This window comes from Drosophila bipectinata, chromosome XL (genome assembly GCF_030179905.1).
Source record: "Drosophila bipectinata strain 14024-0381.07 chromosome XL, DbipHiC1v2, whole genome shotgun sequence".
NCBI lineage: Eukaryota > Metazoa > Arthropoda > Insecta > Diptera > Drosophilidae > Drosophila > Drosophila bipectinata.
In genome coordinates, this window is record NC_091734.1 from 20,304,494 (window position 1) to 20,325,967 (window position 21,474).

The window sequence follows — 21,474 nt, forward strand, 5'->3', positions numbered from 1 at the left end:
CTAAAAAGCTTGACTTTATCCTCGCGGGCCGAAAATTTTTCGGTTCGACAATTTTTTTCTTTCAAATTTTCGCTCCAAGTTTTAGCTATCGAAATAAATAAAATTAATTCTTTCAACACCCCAAAATCAGCAGTTTATTTATTTTGATCCGGCAACGCCATTCAATTGGTTAGCTAAAATTTTCGTCGTCAGAGTACCGGAAAAATCTAGGAGACAAAAATTTCTTCGTCTTCCTTTTTTTACACCGTTTTTTTATATGGAGTTTGACAGCTGTCACTCGTGCGACAGCGGATTTTCGTCGTCACAGTACTATGCTTAATCATCTAGACTCATTTGACAGCCCAAACTTAAAAACCAAAATGTTTCCACTGAGAACAATTTTCTCAAAAATTGGGTTGGAACAAGTTTTCTCTATAGAAAATATAGACAGGGAAGCGTAGTTTTTCATTTGTTTAAGAACTGTTGCTAGAAACGCTTTTTTTTTAAATAAAATACACTATTTAAGTGCCCACTCCAACTTTAGAATTAACAAAAAATGAAATAAAAAACTACGTATCTTTCGCTCTGTGAATGCTATGCTCTCAATGTTTTTCTCTGCTACGTATACACTCAAATTTTAAACATGTGTGCATCTACTTAGATGGAAGATCACAAAGAGTCTTGTTTAAAAATAGACATTCCCACTTGGTCCGTGCTACATCTTGGGTGCCCCAAGGAAGTCATATTGGCCCTTAACTGTTTACTTTTATTACTCTTAAATTTAATATTTAATGGCTCAAAATGCAAACTTTTGTCTTTTTATCTTTCTTGCCCTCTTCACGCTATATTTCCTCAATGGTTAATGTGACTAAAGTTGTCCCTGGTTTTATTAAAAGATGGTCAAAAAAATTTAACGACCCCTATATTACTAGAAGTTTATTTATTTCTTTGGAGCGTACGATATTAGAGTAAGGTTCGTGTGTCTGGAGTCCTCAATATTGATGTAACCTTCCTTATAGAAGGACTAGAAACTTAAGTCCGCTCATCTTCTTTTCTTGCCTTCAAGTCTAAAAACATCTATTCTTAATTTTCCTAGCACAGCAATACTGTCACTTTATCTATCTAATTTTTTGATGAATTTATAACTCGGATCTTTTCCCACGCGCTTTATGTCATACGTCCCTCGGTTTGACGTATTTACTTTGGACTTTGGACTGGTTTTTTATTTATTAATTTAAAAAAAATGGTATTTTCCATATTTTTACCAATACCTTACCAAGCTAACTGTTTATATAGACGATTATACATTCATACAACACTATAAAACAGTGGACGGTTCTAATCGAGTTTTCCGACCTTTATTATAGCCGGTACTCATTTCTTCCACCCACAGTTTAACCTAACCTAAAATATATGGGTATATCTTCTCTAAAATTTGGACATTTGGCCGATTTGAGTGAAATATAATATTCAGATCTATATTAAATATATAAATAGTTTGGCATCAAACGTTTTTCCAAAAACCTTCCAGGGGGGAAGCGGACGTGGCGTGAAACAAACCGAACTGCGTGGGCATTGTAGGAGTCTCCACGCTTCGTCTCGACTCGGCTGTTGATAATCATCAAGAATATATGTATATTCTATATGGGGTCGGAGATGATTCCGTCTCTATTTTACATATATTCACCCGACTACAATATACCTTTTTACGTACCGGGTATAAAAGCCGCATTGAAATATTCCAAATAGCGTTTGATAACACAATAACAGTAGTTGTAACCCCCAAAAAATATAAAATTTCCCAAAAAGCGTGCGACCTGATAAGTCAAGTTATCAGGTTTTTATCCTAACAGTAGACTGTTAACCGATCTTAAGTTTTAATGATTAACAATAATTCCTAATTTTAATACATAGTTTCAAAGCTTGAATATAAAGTGCCAAAAATATAATTTTAAGTTAGCTGCAACTAGGGCTACTTAATGTAATGTGTTCATCAGAGACTCGGTTTTTTTATTTGCTTTCTACTGTTACTCTTAGGATTCGAATTAAGAAAAGTGTATGTTAGGAAATTAAGGACCGTTAAAATGATTTTTTTTTAAATAAAGAGCTAAAATCATGAAAAATAAATGTAAATTTAAATTATTTTTAATACTTACATAACCACAGTAGCAATACTAATGGGAAGATAGGAAATTCTGATAAATACATTGCCGCAAAATTGTTTAGATTTCCTACATTTAGAGACCAACGGTTTATCGCTTTAGGGCAATTCAAGCTAGTTTCTTTAAATAAAATTGGTAGAACATTATTTTTAACAAGGTTTTTAAATCACTTATTTTGATAGCGACATCATAGGACACATGTAAACTTTTATTTTATTTTTTTTTTAGTTAATGTTTTGTACCTTATGTATGTGTTTCCTGTCTAATCCTGCACACTAGAATTTATATTAAAGCGCACTATAGCAAGTATGTTTTAAATGTAAGCTCAATAAATTTTTTAGTCAAATTACTTGGTTATTTTCGTCAATATTATTATTTTATATGTTTTACGTGCAAATGTATAAAGTTTACGATAAGTAATTTAGTTTGGTTTTAATTCCACCGTCATGCGCACAACACTTGAAAATTTGAGTACAATTTTTAATTAAAACGCACACAGTAATAGCAAAGTATTCAGTATGTTACGATGTTTAAGTTTCTACAATTACATAAATATTGAATTTGCAATAAATTTGATAAGAAAAAAACCATTATACGTTCTCTAGAATATTTTAAATCTGACTGATACTGCATCAGGACCTAAAAATTTTCTGAAACAAGGACTCGAAAGCTTTCTATGTATAAAAAGCTCAAAGTCCCTTAAAGCTTTTATTTTTTTTACAACAGAAAACATTTCCCTAAAGGCCTAAGAATAAAATTAAAAAATTAAAAAATTAATAAATAATAAATATTATAATAATAATAATTATTGTATTGGTTTTAGGCTTTACAAGTTCTTTATAATCAATGGCTCTTTTAAATAAATGTCAGTTCGAATTAGACATCTCGAACGCCAAAAAACCTACATTCTTTTTTTAATTCTTTCGAATTAACTATACAAAATGAATTGAATGAATTGACTGTGTAGCCGTTACGGTTAAAGTGAGTGAGCGCACCAGCGCGCTGCAGCGTCCGACTCTGTCGCACAAGATTGATACGACAAATGATGTAATGATATTAGAATGCGAACGGATGAAACCAACTTTTCAAATGCATTCGAATTCCAAGCTGTTTTTTTTTACAAGAAATTAAAAAAATATAACTCAGTGAAATGTTTTGCAAAAAATAATATTAATACTAGTATTTACATATGTAGTAGTAGTATTAATGTGAAAAATACATATTCTTATGCTTTTATGTAAAGGTAGATTTTGCGTCTTAAAAAATATTAACTTTAGATTTTTTTGTTGCAACTGAAAAAAAACAATTTTTTTAAATTCATAGTTCGACATTATATCACAATATGAACAAATTAAAATAAGCGAATAGAGCATAAAATATATGTACATATGAATGTGTACGTATACATATTATAATACATATGCTTACGCTGTATGGTTAGTGGTAATACTATGCACTATAGGAAATATGACCACTTTTTCTGGCCAAAAATATTATCTCAAGAAAGAAACAAGAAATTTAAGTTCTGATTTTTGATTTGAGTTCACATGGTCAATAGATTTAAGATTTAAAAAATGTGGGCGTGGCACCGCCCACTTTTTAAGAAACACATTCTAACTCAAAAACTAAGCAAGATATTGAGATTTTGATTTTTGATTTGAGTTTATATGGTCAAAAGAACTCAGATTTGAAAAAATTATGGGCACCGCGCCCTATTTAAAACTAACATGCTAACTGTAGAACTAAGCATGATATTTCAATTTGGTTCTTTTTTAGTGTTTTATAAAACCATAGTCTTCTTTTGAAAAAGTAGGTGTGTTATCTTTTTAAATTTAGATCGGTTTTGCACTAGTCTCACAGCTAACAGCTTCAATTTCAAGGTTTTGAGGTTGCCTCCTTAAATTATGAATTTCTTCGAAAGTTCATAAAAGGGCATATTCATATTTCACTCGTATGAAGAAAATTAAACAATCTACAACATGGACTAAATTACAATGTTTGACTCGGTTGACACATACACAAACACATAATACAAACCACATTAAAAAGTATTCATTTCAAAAATTTTGATTTTGTCCATAAAATTTTCAGTATTGGCGTTTTTTAAATCGCACCAAAAAATCGTAAATTCTAAGCTCATGTAAATGTTCACATCAACAGCTGTTTTTAACAGCTGATTTTTTCGCAGTGGCGCCATCTATGAAAATTTCTGGTATGCAACATTAAAAATTAATTTATTGCGAATGATATGCAGTTAAAATTATTTTAATCCTTTAACTTTCAAAAAATGGTTTTTGGCCGGAAAAAGTGGTCAAATTTCCTATAGTGCTATGTACTACCACTACCATTGAGGAGTTTTTTTCTGGGACGTTCTATGCGTCGGTGACCTGGGAAATTTTTTCCTCAGCGGAATAGGAAATAGCCATACGAATTCATGCAAAAAAATCTTGAGGAAGGTTTTTTTTGGCATAACCCCAAAAAGGAGTTCTTGGGCAACATTTGTAAAAATCTCCCATGGAAACGAGAGATTTTTAGCAAAAAAAATTTCGTAGAAATTAATTGAAAAATCTTATTCACCCTCCCAATAAAATAAAAACATATCTATATATGTAACATTTTCATGTCACAGTTTTTGTTACCATACTCCTCCGAAACGGCTATAAACGGCTCATACAATTTTGTGAGCGGATTGAGTAGGTCTAAGAATTCGCCAACATCTATTTTTCATCCTCTTCAATCCTGTTCGACATAACAAAAATCGCATATAAAGTGAGTTACCATAGCATTTTAACTCAATTTAAACTGGGGCAAAAATCCTTCATCATTAAGTAAATACATTAATTCTATTTATGAGTGTTTTGAACAATGAGCAATGCCAAGAAAACGCAAAGGGGGTGATTTGAGCCGTGATACAAGTAGATATCGAGACATGCAAAATAGAAGATCCGAAAGAACCGAAGAACAAATCCAGCAACAAAATACTGATGTACGTGTTAGGATAGCGCAATTGCATCAAGAGCCAGAAAATACACGAGCTGAACGCAATGAAGTCACAAGATTAGAAAAACGACAATCATGCCGTTTCACAGTCAATAGACGCCGAACAACGACCACAGGTACATCGGGCATTTATACCTGACTCATTCCTGCGTCTATCATTCCAGTATGAGCCTGAAATTGAGTATTATGGTTACTCAAAAGTGGTAATTGGTGCTATGGACAAGGAATGTCCGCATTGTAATGCTCTGAAATTCAAAAATGAGCCAGCTGGGATGTGTTGCGCGTCAGGAAAAGCGAACTCATTTTTGAACTCAGTGGATTCGCAAGGCATGCCAAAGCATAATGTAAAATAAAGGTTGGATCTCTAATTATCCTACTTCGTAATTTGAACCCGCCCCGACTGTGCAACGGTACGCGATTAGTCATTAAACAATTTATGAAAAACATGGTCGAGCCAGCATTTTAAATGGAAAGTTCAAAGGTGAAAATATAATAATTTCACGTATTCCTATTATACTTACTGACTTGTGCCAATTCAATTTCAGCAGTTTTCGATTAGATTGGCATTTGCAATGACTATCAACAAATCTCAAGATCAAACGATGTCTATTTATGACTTAGATTTAGAACACCATGTTTTTCACACGGACAATTTTACGTGGCATGCTCATGAAACCATTTTATTTGTTTGTGTTAGCTACAGATGGACTAACAAAAAATATTGTTCATGCTATAGCACTAAGAGATTGATTTGCTGAATTAAGATCAAATAATAACTTAAAAATAATGTTTGTCTTTTGTTATTTTTATATTCCCTTATGGTTCACAGCTCCAGATGACTTTATAATACATAAGTCTAGAACTAAGTAAATTTTGTAGAGAAATTATAAAGTCATTTGGCGGCAAAACAACGTTGCTGTGTCAGCTAGTAATATATATGTCGGGAAAGGATGGTCGTTTTTCTCTGTCATTTTGTATTTCACAACGCGCAGGGAGTCACAATGATCTCCTTTTACGTCCGTTCACTTCTGAGGGCTGTTCTTAATTGCTTTGCCTCTTCTCTTCCTCCTTTCCAACATTGCGCCACGCTCAGCCGGGCTTTATTATCCTTCCCCACCTCGCCCTCATTCAAAAAGCTTTTCTCTCTTTATTTGCAATGCCCATTTATTTCCTCTTAGACTATACACTTAACCTATAATTAATACAGTATACTTATTATTAATACTTATACAGTATTTGAAATTAAATCGAACTTATCTCCGACATATATAAGGTATTTTTAGAATTATTTATTATTATTTCATTTTTGAAAGCTGAAATGAAAAAAAATAACGAGCTGTAAAATGCTGTAACTAAATAAAACAAGAAAGGAAAGCTAACTTTGACTGGAGCCAAAATTGATATACCCTTGCAGTTAAAACCGTATATATATTGCAAAAATCAGATACAGTTGTCTGATCATTATGAGAATATCATAATATAACCAATTTATTTCAATACAAAAAATTAAAATAAGTCCCAAACTTCTATCTTAAAAAAAATAGAAAAATAAATACAATATATACACCCAATACCAAATGCCTCTTCCGATCGTTCAGTTATATGGCAGCTATATGAATTGTTATAGGTTATATCGTGGTAGGTTGAATCAACTGACCAAAAATAGAATCTTAGAGTTTATCCGTTCTACTAAATTTCAAAACGATCGGCCGACTATATCCTATAGCTGCCATAACACTGAACGATCGGAAATGGTATTTGGTAGAAATACCAACTTACAGTAGCGGAAAATGAAATCCGGACACCTAAGTATTTGCACTAAATGTGAATTTTGCATTAGTGTGGTGGAAGCGCGTGTTATTATATCGAGTTGAAATTTTTTCGTTATATTCGGAAGGTATTTAGCTTTCATGATCTGAAAGCATTTTTTAAATTATTAAATTTCTTATGTGAAAAAAAATTTTTTTTTTTAAATATGTCGAATATGACTCAAAATTTTCAAGGGCCATATTGGCCTTACAATCGAAAATCTTAAGCTTCCGAGGAATAAGGTCTCGGTTGGACGTGTTAAGTCTTCTTTCGAGGATTTCCTAAAAAATTTTAAGAAAACCAAAACTCTAAAGCATTTGCCAGGATCAGGAAAGAAAAAGAACACTGAACGATCGGAAATGGTATTTGGTAGAAATACCAACTTACAGTACCACAAGGATCGAATCCTTTCACAATTTGACATGACTGATCGTTTTAAATCAGCAAAACATGTAAGAAGTAAGTTTTTCCAGTTAAAAGGAGTCGAAATAAGCACTCGAACCGTTCGAAGGAACATTGAGGAGGCAGGACTTCAGGGCCGGCAAACAGTGAAAGACCCAGTCTTGACCGCAAAAATGATACAGTGGGTCATAATGCACGAATGTGCAACGACTGTACATGATTGGCGAAACGTAATTTTTGTAACGACACCAAAATAATCCATTTGTTTTACAATTTTATGAGCTAGGTGTGCCCCAAAAACGACAAACGCTTCAAAAATAATTGCTTACGGCGAAAGGTCAGGCAAGGAGCATGCCGAATGGTCCGGGGATGCTTTTTTTACATTGATTAGTGGAATTGTGAACGTCGAAAAGTACCAAGTTATTCTGAATCGTCACCTTCTAGCCTCAATGGAGGATCATCTTTCTCGTGCCCTTTCTCTGGTTATGTTTCCGCCTAAGACATTAAGGGATCTGTGTTGGAATCCAACTCATAGATTTTTCCTTAACTCAAGTTTCAAATATGTATATTCCTTATTAAAAAAAAACTTTGGGATAGCCGAAAGGTAATGTTTCCGCCTGTGTGGGATCTGAAATGAAGGGATCTGTGTTCGAATCCAACTCAGATTTTTTTTACCCATTTTTTTTGTTGTATTTAAAATTATTATATTTGGAAGTATTCGAAGTTAATCCACCATTTCCCAACGACACATTTAAATTTTTAATAGTCCAAATCTTTTTTACCTATCAGCAAAGATTTTACATAGATGGGACATTTTTCACTAACAAAAATTTTGATTGGCGGGTTCCAGAGTTTTAACCCGCTGGAACGAGCGGGTTCCACAGCGCGACAAGTCGACTTTACGAAATTTTCCGCGCAACAACGAATGAGGGATAGTCGAGTGGTAGAGTTCTTAACTGATGTGCAGATAAAACGAGTTAATTTAGGCTCGAGACATCCACTTTGTTTCTTTTAAATTTATGTATATATGTTTTAATTGTTTTTGAGTGTTTTTCAAAATTTATAATCCAAGAAAAATACAAAATTTTAAAATCACCTTTACATTGCCTCAGTTCGTAGCGGAACCCGCTGGAAAAATGTCTTTGAGCTTCGTGGAACCCGCTGTAAAAATGAAAACATTTGAGACTGGGTTCCAAGACAAACGGCTGTCAGATGAGAGAGGGAAAGAGAGAATTCTATTTTTAGAACATAACATCTTTGGAACGATGAAAGTGCGAAACGTTCACATCGAACCAGTGTGAGAGCAAAGGGATCAGAAATATCTTCTACTATCTTTACTCTTTAGCTCTATTTTTGCCATTGATTGTAGCTTTTACTTCAATACCAACTTTAGAGTGCGCTTAGAGTGCAGCCTAGATAGAGAGCAAGCGCTCCTTATCCTTGGGGTTTATTTCATGAGATATTTTATTTTATGGGTTCGCTTTTATGAGATTATTTTTAAATATTTACTTTTATTATTACTTTTTTTATATTCACTTTATTTTTATTTTCAATTGCATTCTGCTACAATTCTTGTAAAATTTTTGTTCAATTCTTTAGCCTGCTAAGGCTATTGACCTCCCGGCGATTCTACCTTTACCGCAATCTTCACTTGTGGATGCCCAGCAACAACAAAACGATGGTAATCGAGAAGTTGGCAGCGCATCGTTCATCTTATCTCTTTTCGCTGGGCCACTCGCTGGTGCTTTCTTTTCGCCGATGGAAGATGTTTATTTACGTTTTGGACCCGTGGGTGGATCTTTACTGCGTTTGGATGTGCCGGACTATGAACGCTCAATGTTTTTACCTGGCACTGGATTTTCCTTGCAACTGGACTCTCACAGGTCTACTGATGAGTCTAATTTCTATGTGTCCTCGTCGGCTATTTTCCAAGCTATGCGTATTGGATATGCCTCCACATGGACCAGTACCAGGAGTGCACTTTCATCATTACCGCCTTGCCGTCCAATTCCCAGTTTGGACTGTAGCTACTCGTCCTCCTCAGACCCTAATAAAAGCCTAAAAGTTCTATTCCAAAATATATCGGGAATGAGAACCAAGACCCGGATGGTATTCCTCAATTCTTCTGCCTGCGATTTTGCTGTAATCATCCTTGTGGAAACATGGCTCAATGACAAATTCAGCTCCTCTGAGTTCTTCGAGCCTAACTTGTACCATATATTTCGAAAAGACCGAGATGCATTCAGTACCCATTGTGGGCGAGGTGGTGGTGTGATCATCGCTATCCGTCGATCTTTTCAGGCTACACCACTGCGCCTTGCGGTGGCCGACCCTCTACTGGATCAGCTTGCGGTTTCAATCCAGGGCGTCCATAGCCCGTTCGTCATCATTGCTTCATACATCCCTCCGAACAGCGCATTTAGTATATATCATGCGCATATGGAAAACATCAGTAGTGTCTGTGCTGGAACGTACGACCCTACCGCTTTGATGGTAGCTGGCGATTTTAACCTGAGCTCCATTGTCTGGTCTTGGGACCCGGAATCTCCCTGCATGCTACCACTAACCATACAGCATATAGACAACCCATTTCATACAACGAAAATGGACGCGAAAATTTCTTGCTACAGGCCCCAGCAGGCCCCAGAGCGGATTTCTTACGCTCTCTTACGCTCATCGTTCGTTCATCTTACGCTCATTCTCGCATTAAATGTTTTCTGTTTCTCAGTCTCTAAACGGAGCGCGATGAAGAAGGTTGGCCTGCGCTTCGGTTGATCTTTGTATGTATGCGTGTCACACATTCACATACATGGGTGTATGTGTGCGTGCGATTTCGTTTCGAAGCCAGCGCACAAAATTTTGATTTTTCTTACTTTTAAGGCTTGCTACCCTAACAAAATTCGGGTATTCGTTATTTGATGAAATGACGAAAGAAATTATATTATTTTTTGTATTATATTTTTTTATTATTTCAGCATACATTTTTAATTTATTTAGGAATAAGATTAAGTGTTAGTAGTAAAATGTTTTCTGTATATATATTTTTACGAATCATTAAAAATCAATATACTGAGAAAGTGTCAGAGTATATTTCGGTCGGAGTCACTTAAAGCGCCGTTTGCTTTTAAGTTTTTGTTGTTCTGCAAGAGGCTTGTGCATGCCTACTCTAACGATGGAATGATTTTTAGGGGAGGGTGAAGACACGAAAACAGCTGATGGACTTGTTTACCTTTTTTGTTTACAATTTTTCAGGCACTTGTTATTATTTTGGGTTATTGTGAGATTTAATTAAATTATTGTCGTTAATTTAATAATTTCCTTATATATATTTCCTTATATATAATAACTTTAAAAAGTAATTTAATTCTTCACCCGTCTTCACCCTCCCCTAAAAATCATTCCATCGTTAGAGTAGGCATGCACAAGCCTCTTGCAGAACAACAAAAACTTAAAAGCAAACGGCGCTTTAAGTGACTCCGACCGAAATATACTCTGACACTTTCTCAGTATATTGATTTTTAATGATTCGTAAAAATATATATACAGAAAACATTTTACTACTAACACTTAATCTTATTCCTAAATAAATTAAAAATGTATGCTGAAATAATAAAAAAATATAATACAAAAAATAATATAATTTCTTTCGTCATTTCATCAAATAACGAATACCCGAATTTTGTTAGGGTAGCAAGCCTTAAAAGTAAGAAAAATCAAAATTTTGTGCGCTGGCTTCGAAACGAAATCGCACGCACACATACACCCATGTATGTGAATGTGTGACACGCATACATACAAAGATCAACCGAAGCGCAGGCCAACCTTCTTCATCGCGCTCCGTTTAGAGACTGAGAAACAGAAAACATTTATTGCGAGAATGAGCGTAAGATGAACGAACGATGAGCGTAAGAGAGCGTAAGAAATCCGCTCTGGGGCCTGTCGCAAGAAATTTTCGCGTCCATTTTCGTTGTATGAAATGGGTTGTCTATATGCTGTATGGTTAGTGATGCTACCTAGCAACGTACACCAGAGTCATGAAATTGTAGTTTTAGATGATATTTTTAGTCTGAGCCTCTCCCAAGTAAATAATATTTTTAATGATTTATCCAAAATTCTTGATCTTATATTTTTAAATAATTTGCTTAATAGTAAAGTAGAATTATGCAATGTACCATTAAGTCCTTATGATATGCACCACAAGCCGTTAATAATTTATATTGAGTTTTGTAGTTTTTTGCCTTCTGCTTCACCCATTCCATATTATCATCTGAATGATACTAACTTGTCACTTATAAATGCATCTATTTCAGCCTTTGATTGGGTTTCCCTTTTTTCGGATGGCTCAATCGATGATTGTTATACTACGTTTTTGGTTGCCCTTTTTAATATTATTGATACTTATGCCCCTGTGGGGGTACGAAGATCCTATAGGCTTCCTTGGTATACAAAAGGTTTCAAAAACTTAAAGAATAGAAGGGATAAGCACTACAAACGATTTATAATGACAGGTGAGACTCGAGCAGGAGAGCTGTACCGGCAATTTAAGCGGGAATTTGATTTCCTTAATAAGTTCCTCTACAATCAGTATATATCCGATGTCGAAGCTAGCCTTCGATCCAATCCTAAAGCTTTTTGGCGGTTTGTTAACAGCAAAAAGTCAAAATCAGACATACCTTCATCCATATGTTATGGTAATTTAGCAGCCGACTCGGATCAGGGCGTTTCTGATCTTTTTGCAAAGTACTTTGCCTCTAACTTGGAGCCGAAGGTTCTTTGGAGTGATCATGAAACTCTTTTCATGAGCCTTTTCTCAATGTGAGCAGCATGGACGTTTTGGACGGTGACCTTGTTTAAACCACAGGACATTTGACCGAGTAGCTCACACCTGACGTGGATGGTATCTCATCATTCTTTCATAAGAGGAGTATCGCTTCTTATTCTACTCCCCTTAAACTGCTGTTCTCCTTGTCGCTCTCATCTGAATGATTCCCCTATCGGTGAAAGATTACTTCTGTAACGCCTATTCACAAAGGTGGCAGTAGGTCTGATGTTACCAACTATCGACCTATAGCTAAAATATGATTTAGAGCGGATAATTACTAAAAAATTGGCATTTCTGGCTCGTAATTTTATGTTCCCCAATCAGCATGGTTTCTTGCCTGGGAGGTTCACTACAACTAATTTGGCAGTCTTTTCTAAGCACTGCTTTGAAGCTTTTCAAACCCGATTTCATATTGATGCCATTTACACTGACTTTTTCAAAGCCTTTGATAAAGTTTTTCATGTTGCCCTTCTGGGAAAGTTATATAAATTAGGTATTCATTCCTCCTTATTAAGTTGGTTTGAGTCTTATCTGGCAGACGGACCTTGCCACGTTTCTATTGGAGACGCTACCTCAATTCCATTTGTCACCTCCTATGGTCTTCTATAAGGCAGCTCTCTGACACCTCTCCTATTTAATATCTTCGTTAACGACATCTATTCATGCTTTCGTCACTCTTACTTCTTGATGTATGCGAATGACCTTAAAATCTATAAGGCCATTAGTTGCATTAGTTACAGTTACTTGTTACAGGTGAATATATCCAGAGTTTACTCATGTTGCTCCCGTAATCTTCTTCCATTAAACTTACCAAAGTGTCTGTTTACCCGTTACAGTAAGCGGTCTCTTGAAATCTGCACGGGTCATTCCATTAGTAGTTATAAATGGGAGGCTAAAGAGGAGGTGTTAACCTTGGTGTCTTATTTGACAGCAAATTAAAATTTTCTGGTCACTTAGACTATATTCTGCCTAAAGCGTATGCTATTTGGGGCTTTGGGCTTTGTTAAGAGGCACGTGAACCAATTCAAAAGTCCATACTCGAGCCTCAGCGTCTATGCTGCATTTATTCGGTCGAGGCTGGAATATGCCTCAATCATTTGGAATCCGGATTGTAAAGTTCGTTCCAACAGAATTGAGCGACTCCAGAAAAAATTTTTAAAATTTGCACTTCTGCCTCTAAGGTTTTAGGATCCTGTTCCTTCATACCAGAGCCGTTGCCTTCTTCTGAATGTTTGCACGTTGGAGGATCGGCGTAAACTGGCAGCTTTAACTTTTTTGAACAATTTAATCGTTTATGATTGATTGTCCTTTTTTATTGGGACTCATTAATTTTAATGTTCCTCAAAGGGGTCTTCGTACCTTTGCCCCCTTTCGGGTCAAGTGTCACAGGGCCAATTATCTTTTAAATGAGCCGATTGAGCGGGCTCTTTTTTATTTTAATTCCTTGCCGCCTAGCCTCCAAATTGAGTGAGGCTCTGATAAGGGTGTGTTAAAACGCATGTTAATCAGGCACTTATTAAGTTTTTATTAGTATTGTAGTATTATTTATTAGTTTGTTACTTGTTATTATGTAGCCATGTAAGGATTTGTCCGTTGGCGAAATAAATAAATAAAAATAAGTGAGGGACGTGTCGGATGACGGACTCGATCGTTAGTAGAGGTGGGCGCGGGCCTGTGTTTTGAGGCCCGGAACACAAAATATTTCTTGATAGGCCCGGCCCGGCCGCACACGAAACTTTTTTACCAACGCCCGGTCCCGGCCCGGCACGAAACTTATTTACACATTTTAGGAAATTTAAAAGACATGTATATTTATGTATATATATATATAAGTTCATATTTATTAAACCTAACTAAGTCATGTGTTTATTAAAAAATAAAATTTTTTTTTAAATTTTTGCTTTTTAGCCTAGTGCGTTTTTCACTTAACACATGGCCCAATGTAGAAAAAAGCCTTTCGCTCGTAGCCGAACTGGCTGGAATAGCCTGAATGGTTCGAGCTAATTTGGGAAGATATTTTAAGACCCTTGCATTTCTCCAAAATTCTAAATTATGTGTACCAGGAGCTACTGGATAGGCCAAATATTTTTCAAGCTCTATGTCAATATCGTTTTTCTCAACTTTTCATTTTTTTTACATAACTTAAGTCTTAAAATTCAGCAAACATTCCATTTTCGGAATTATTTGGGCTTATGTTATTAGTTACGTCATCAAAGCTACTTTTTTCATAATCTCCTATAAATTCGAAGAGCATTGCTTTTACCGTAGCTATCACATTTTCCTTTTTTTCCTCTGGGAGGAAATTGATATCTCTATAAGGAGGGTTCAAGAAAAGTCCGACCAAATGAGCAATTGCCGAAAGAAACCTAACTGGTTGTAAATCGAGAATAAAATAAAATAGCGCAATCAAATCAAAATTGTTTTCAGGCCTATTTTTAAATCTCACAATAACCCAAATTAATAACAAGTGCCTGAAAAATTGTAAACAAAAAAGGTAAACAAGTCCATCAGCTGTTTTCGTGTCTTCACCCTCCCCTAAAAATCATTCCATCGTTAGAGTAGGCATGCACAAGCCTCTTGCAGAACAACAAAAACTTAAAAGCAATCGGCGCTTTAAGTGACTCCGACTGAAATATACTCTGTTAGTATAGTATACACTATAGTATATAGTATATAGTGTTAGTAGTATACACTTAATCTTATTCCTAAATAAATTAAAAATGTATGCTGAAATAATAAAAAATATAATATAAAAAATAATATAATTTCTTTCGTCATTTCATCAAATAACGAATACGCGAATTTTGTTAGGGTAGCAAGCCTGAAAAGTAAGAAAAATCAAAATTTTGTGCGCTGGCTTCGAAACGAAATCGCACGCACACATACACCCGTGTATGTGAATGTGTGACACGCATACATACAAAGATCAATCCAAACGCAGCCCAACCTTCTTCATCGCGCTCCTTTCACAGACTGAGAAACAGAAAACATTTAATGCGAGAATGAGCGTAAGATTAACGAACGATGAGCGTGAGAGAACGTAAGAAATCCGCTCTGGGGCCTGCTGGGGCCTGTCGCAAGTAATTTTCCATTTTCCTTGTATGAAATGGGTTGTCTATATGCTGTATGGTTAGTGACGCTATGCATGGGCTTCCGGCCAGACGCTATGTCAGCAGTTTGGCCAGAGCGAGCTCTTAAATAATCGGACATTGCCGCTGCTTGGTTAACTTCAGTTAACTTGCATAATTGCCATTTCGTGAATTCGACACGAAAATTGACTATAATTTTAGCCTCAAAGCATTAATTGGTGGTACAAATCAGGGGGCAGCGCCGTGCATAAAAGTTTAAATTAAATAAAATTTCCACTTATCGACTTTGGAAATTAAGTTTCCTGTTTTTATTTGCCGAATTAAAAATTAATTCTTATTCATCACGTTGCTTGGTTTGTTTACTTTTTGTAAAAGTGTGACCAGACTAAAATACCAAATATTACGCGGCTGGAATTTCTACTAAAATATAATCACGAAAAGATATGTGTCGCATAAATAGAGGTTAATTCTATATCACTCTATTTCAACTAATTCGCTTATCTCGATAATTTTATCTGAAAAATCACAAAATTATAAAGCATAAAAACAAACACACATCATTTTAGTAACTTAATTTTTACCTGAAGATTTGGTAAAGTGTAATATAATATTACTGTAGGATTTCCAAAACCTTTTCATTGATACAGATATTTATTTTCCAGAGTGTGATTGTTCTAGCTGCACCACACCTAGTGTCCTAAAAACAATGACTGTTTTGTCAACAATCTATTTTATGCATTTTACGTTAACGCCTAGAATAGCCATATCCATTATTGTTGTTATTGTTATTTTCAGCGAAATTAGTTTTCTTTCTATGAAAGCTTTTATGTTTTTTTAGTAGACTTTTTCTTTCATTTAAAAAATTCATATCATTCCAAGATGTTATAGGACATAGCGGAATGAATTGGATTTATTATTTAGCGAAACCTTAACTTTCTAGAAAAAAACAAGTAGGAACGGTTATAGTCGAGTGGCTCGACTATAAGATGCCCGGTACTCATTTTAGAAAATGTATTTTGTTTATTAGCCGTTCGTATTAGCTCCCGAAAAAAAAATGAATCGGTACCCAATGAACACGAGGAGGCCATTTCAATAGAATGGGAAAATGTCGTTAAACATTTTGACTGTTTTTAAACTTTTAAGGACCTACGAGTCAGCTAATGTTGTCACGCCCAAAAATGTAGTAAAGACAACTCTTTATTCCCCCAAAATGTTAAATGCATTGCAATATTTTAAGCTACCTATAACTCCATTCCTAAACTATCTTTACTACCTACCTACTAAGCATGACTATCTACTACTCATTCTCAGTCAAACTCACTCAAATGCCACCATGATGACTATAACCGATTTCAAAAGTACGCGCCATTGACATACTTTCTGAAATATTATATTTAAGAAAGCTCAATTGTAATGTGCAACGGTACGGTGTGGACGGATTCGAAAAGTCTGTGCTAGCGAGGCACGCTATAAGCTCCGGCTTCTGCTCGTCGGCTTTGGGGGTGGTGGTCTTGCTTGGACGGACTCTATCACTCACTACACATTATTATTATTAAATCCAGAATTAAGCGTGCTTGCGACAAACTAAATGAAAGGAGGACTGAACCGGAAGAGTTCGGAGGAATAAATTCGGAAGGACAGAAAAAAAGGACGGACAAAGAGAAAACTATTCATTTGGCAAGACACTGGTGTTGCTGTGCTTGCGATCTGCCCACCCTACCTATGATCACCGGCCGCTAGAGCATCGCTCTAGTGATCCCTTTAACACCCTACATCCTGGCAAACATCAGCTGAGTTCAGTAACTTGAGATTTTAAACGTTCATGGTTTTATTCTTTAAAAACGAAAATAAACCTTCCATCCTTGATCTTTAGAAATAATTACAGGAAGAAATTCAATTCAAAGGGTTTAATAATAAAGAGTATATATAACAATTCAAAAGGACTTAACATAATAATACTTGTTTTAAAAGAAAATTAAACTTTAACAATTTCAATATTTAATATTTTAAGTTCTTCAAGAACCAATTCAGTTTTTAAATCGTGCCAATGGATACTAATGGTTTTAAGTTTTACTTTACATATAATATATTAACTTATTTAATGGATATTCAAAAAAAAATAGATAGAAAATTAAATTCTTGTAAAAATAATAAATTGGCAGTTACTACTGGGATTTTTTTTTTTTATAAAGTAGCCAAAGTAATTAAAGACCATAAAAAACTTGGGGTAACGACGAAAGATCGATCCTTCTCGGTGGAGTGGCTGAAACAAATGCAGCGCTTGGCTAGCTGCCATAGTTACTAGTAAATTTGGGAATAATGGCTGACTTTAAAAAATGTATAAATAAACCCAGTGGACAACTTGTTCCTTACATAGAAGGCACTTAATTTAACATTAGCTCTTACTTTAGTTCCATTATCGTAGATTTAATTAAATTACTAATTTAAGAAAAATAAAAAAAAATGTGAATTCTAATTGGCTGGTTCAAACCGAGTGGCAGAAGGCCCTCAAAAGAAATCTTTTCAAATTTAGAGCCACTCAAACAAAATGTAATATTAGATTCTTTCTCTTATAATTGGGAGTCGTGGCCACTTAGAATAGAAATAGTGATTTTAGATTAAATAGAAACTACTAATTTCTGCATGTTGCGGTAGAGAGAGTGACATGACCCGGAGAGAGCGACATAACTGAGCACGTGAAAGTGAGGTTTTACACGAACACTCATGGTGAGGTCTATGACCTGGGCCAACAAGAGAAATGGCGGCGCCGCCTGTCTCAGTTACTCGGAAAACTTTCTTGAGTCTATAATTGCACTAAAACTTAAGATTTTTCCCGCATCTCTCGATGTTTGGGTCTATATACACATAATTTAGTTTAGGTCCGCCAGTCGTTAACAAATTTCCAGCACTCTTCCGCCTGGGGCACTATCTAACGATATGCCCCAACAAAGGCTATCCGGGAGAACGTCCCCTCTTGGCCAACGTTCCGTGGTGAGCTTGCTCGCAGTGAGGTTGTACACGACTTGTAGAATACTCTCGTAGAATATTTTGACCCGACCTGGGCCATAAATGGCCAATAGTCCTTTATATTAATTCGTCAATCAATATTAATTCAGCACGGAACTTTTAAGTCCGGCTCGCCAAAATTTGATCGATCGGCTGTCGGTGGGTGATGCTCACTTTGTGGGTAGGGAGTTCTATCCTAGCGACACAGTTTTTACTTCCTTCTGGGTGTGCGGTCCAATTAGGAAAGAAATTCAAATCCGATATTCAGAAAAAATGTGCCGACGGCTCAGGAAAAAATTGCAACTGCATTAACAGCTGCATTCGCGCCCACGCTTAACAACACTTTTTTTTCAGCTAATAATACCATAGTTAGTTAAAAAAATACCAAATATTAGTTAATAACTATTGCAACTACAACAAGAAATAGTAGTAAAAATAGTGTCACATCATTCAGCTTTTATCCGAATGAATTTGGTTGTTTGAATTTCGGCTAAAGTAAACAAAGCCGTCTTCGGTCCCCGCTTCACAATCAATGTGGGTATTACCATTGGTGATGGAAGAGCCAATATCGAATAGGGCATTTAAATTCATTGAATTTAAGAAGTGGATATGTTTGGATTTTATAAACTAAAATAAATATAACAGACTAGCAGTACCCTGCCACGTTTCGCTGTGGCATATTGTGGTTGCACGCATAAGAAATAAGTCAAATAAAAAAGAATAATTTTCAAATTAATTTAATTCTGTAATACTTGTGGGTATACAATATTCTTTGTTTCCCCATTCTCCGCGTATATATAAAGATTATTTAGTTTTCCGACACGGGAACACGCAATATATAATTACCCGCGTGAAAAAAAAATCTTCTTCCAAATCCAAACCACAAAACTCCAGAGATTGACCTTGAGCTTTATTTATGGTCATTGCGAACGCCAAACGAATGGGAAACTGCAATCTCTTGAACTGGAACGGTGTATGAGTCGGGAACATAGGAATCCTAGGAATGAGAACATCTTCACCTTTAAAAGGACCACTTATGATCGTTGCTTCTACAACGTTGTTCATCAATTACTTGACTGCGAGTCGCGTACCGTTGCAGAGTTTCGGCTGATTCATATTTCGGAGCATGATAATCGGGACACCTATTTTTAATTTCAATATGTGTGGTGGCATTTAAGGCAGATCAAGTGAGTGTAGAAACTCCGTAGGATAATTAACTGCTTAACTTCCTATGCTCGAGGATATCGCTTGGAACACTTCCCGTCTACCATGCATGGTGAACTTGGGTTGAGGGTACCACATGGGCCATGGATCATGTTCTTGATGACAACTGCATGCAAATCCGTATCAACCTCGGCCCGTGGAATCTCTGCGCATATCACATCGTCGATATCGTCTGGAGTAATTTTATCATACAGCCAGATCAGTATGAGCGCATGCTACAATCCTCTCTTCTCTGAATACATCCAGCACCGCACAGATCCAAAAACTCCATGTTTCACAATAAAATCCATCAGTGACTTGAGCTTTTGTCTGAAAACACGGCTTTTGTCCTATCCGTAGACGATTGTCCAGGAAATAACAGCTGCACTATCTCGTCCCAAGCTGGATTGCATATGAAGGTTATAAATAAGGGTGGACGGCCGTAGCAACGAACATATACCATTACATCTTGAGCATATTCCTGCATGTGGCGTGGACTACCTATGTATGAGGATGGCAAAATCGTGACCTTTCCAACGTTGGTTGTATTACGGTCATTCATCACAGCTGCACTATCTCGTCCCAAGCTGGATTGCATGTGAAGGTGATAAATAAGTCTGGACGGCCGAAGCAACGAACATATGCTATGGAACCTTGAGCATATTCCTGCATGTGGCGTGGACTACCTATGTATGAGGATGGCAAAATCGTGAGCTTTCCAAAGTTGGTTGTATTACGGTCATTCATCACAGCATCCCGCAAATGGATATATTTCTCGGACCGAAGTTTCGTCTGATTCAATCGGAGGAACCGCAAACGTTCTGTTTCAATTTTGGCATACTTATCGACAATGTACTGATGAAACAACTGACGACATTTCAATATATGATTGTCATCGGTCCTCCGAACCATTAATCGGTATGAGTAAAAGTTCATCGCGCTGCACTTTTTATTCGTTTCTACACCATTGACTGGATCTACCATCCTCACATTGAAATGATATCCATCGGCACCATCCCAGAAGATGAGTGGATACTGCAAAGCATCGTAACAACGGTGAGTTTTTGCGACCAATCGATCGTTTCGTTGTCAGCAGGCGTTTTGTCTGCATGAATGACAATTTTATGGGTATCCGAAGGCATCGTATCGATTGCTGTTTTGAACAAACGCGCCAAATGGTTCCGTTCGTGAAAAAGCTTCTGTAGCTGCGAAATAATCAGCTTCTTCACCGAGATATTGATTCCATAACGTGCATCGACTTCAGCTCCATCATCACCAATGAAGTACATTTGAAGAAATTTGTTTTCGCTGTCTGAGAACGGAAGCAGGGAACTGGCTTTGTGATAGATTTGTCCTTTGATTTTAAAAATTGTCATGAATTGCGCACTTATAATATCCGCACCAAATGACGTCATTTAGAAGCAAAAGTTGTATTTCCTAATGTTCGACAGGAAATGCTTCGACTCAGCAGTAGATCCAGCTCAGGAAAAAATTGCAACTGCATTAACAGCTGCATTCGCGCCCACGCTTAACAACACTTTTTTTTCAGCTAATAATACCATAGTTAGTTAAAAAAATACCAAATATTAGTTAATAACTATTGCAACTACAACAAGAAATAGTAGTAAAAATAGTGTCACATCATTCAGCTTTTATCCGAATGAATTTGGTTTTTTGAATTTCGGCTAAAGTAAACAAAGCCGTCTTCGGTCCCCGCTTCACAATCAATGTGGGTATTACCATTGGTGATAGAAGAGCCAATATCGAATAGGGCATTTAAATTCATTGAATTTAAGAAGTGGATATGTTTGGATTTTATAAACTAAAATAAATATAACAGACTAGCAGTACCCTGCCACGTTTCGCTGTGGCATATTGTGGTTGCACGCATAAGAAATAAGTCAAATAAAAAAGAATAATTTTCAAATTAATTTAATTCTGTAATACTTGTGGGTATACAATATTCTTTGTTTCCCCATTCTCCGCGTATATATAAAGATTA

General features: G+C 35.9%; 1 protein-coding gene and 1 long non-coding RNA gene across 4 annotated transcripts in view; one reads left to right on the forward strand and one right to left on the reverse strand.

Annotated features, from left to right (window-relative positions):
- Lrp4 (LDL receptor related protein 4) overlaps positions 1 to 2,792 on the reverse strand; it is a 323,222-nt gene extending 320,430 nt beyond the window's left edge. Inside the window, exons 1-2 of one of the 2 annotated variants that reach the window (XM_070279913.1) lie at positions 2,384 to 2,792; positions 2,136 to 2,261 (exon numbers count right to left, since the gene is read on the reverse strand). In XM_070279913.1, the coding sequence (XP_070136014.1) occupies positions 2,136 to 2,187 (52 nt within the window). In that variant the 5' untranslated portion in view covers positions 2,188 to 2,261; positions 2,384 to 2,792. Of the gene's footprint in view, positions 1 to 2,135 lie in introns of both variants that reach the window. The other variant, XM_070279918.1, reaches the window with a different exon arrangement.
- Positions 2,793 to 4,821: 2,029 nt separating this feature from the next.
- Positions 4,822 to 5,928, forward strand: LOC138926260 (uncharacterized). 2 transcript variants are annotated; one of them, XR_011442715.1, is made up of 2 exons: positions 4,822 to 5,622; positions 5,687 to 5,928. It is a non-coding gene; the product is annotated as an uncharacterized lncRNA (long non-coding RNA). The 2 variants fall into 2 exon arrangements; XR_011442716.1 differs by having other exon boundaries at positions 5,690 to 5,928.
- Positions 5,929 to 21,474: the final 15,546 nt, after the last annotated feature.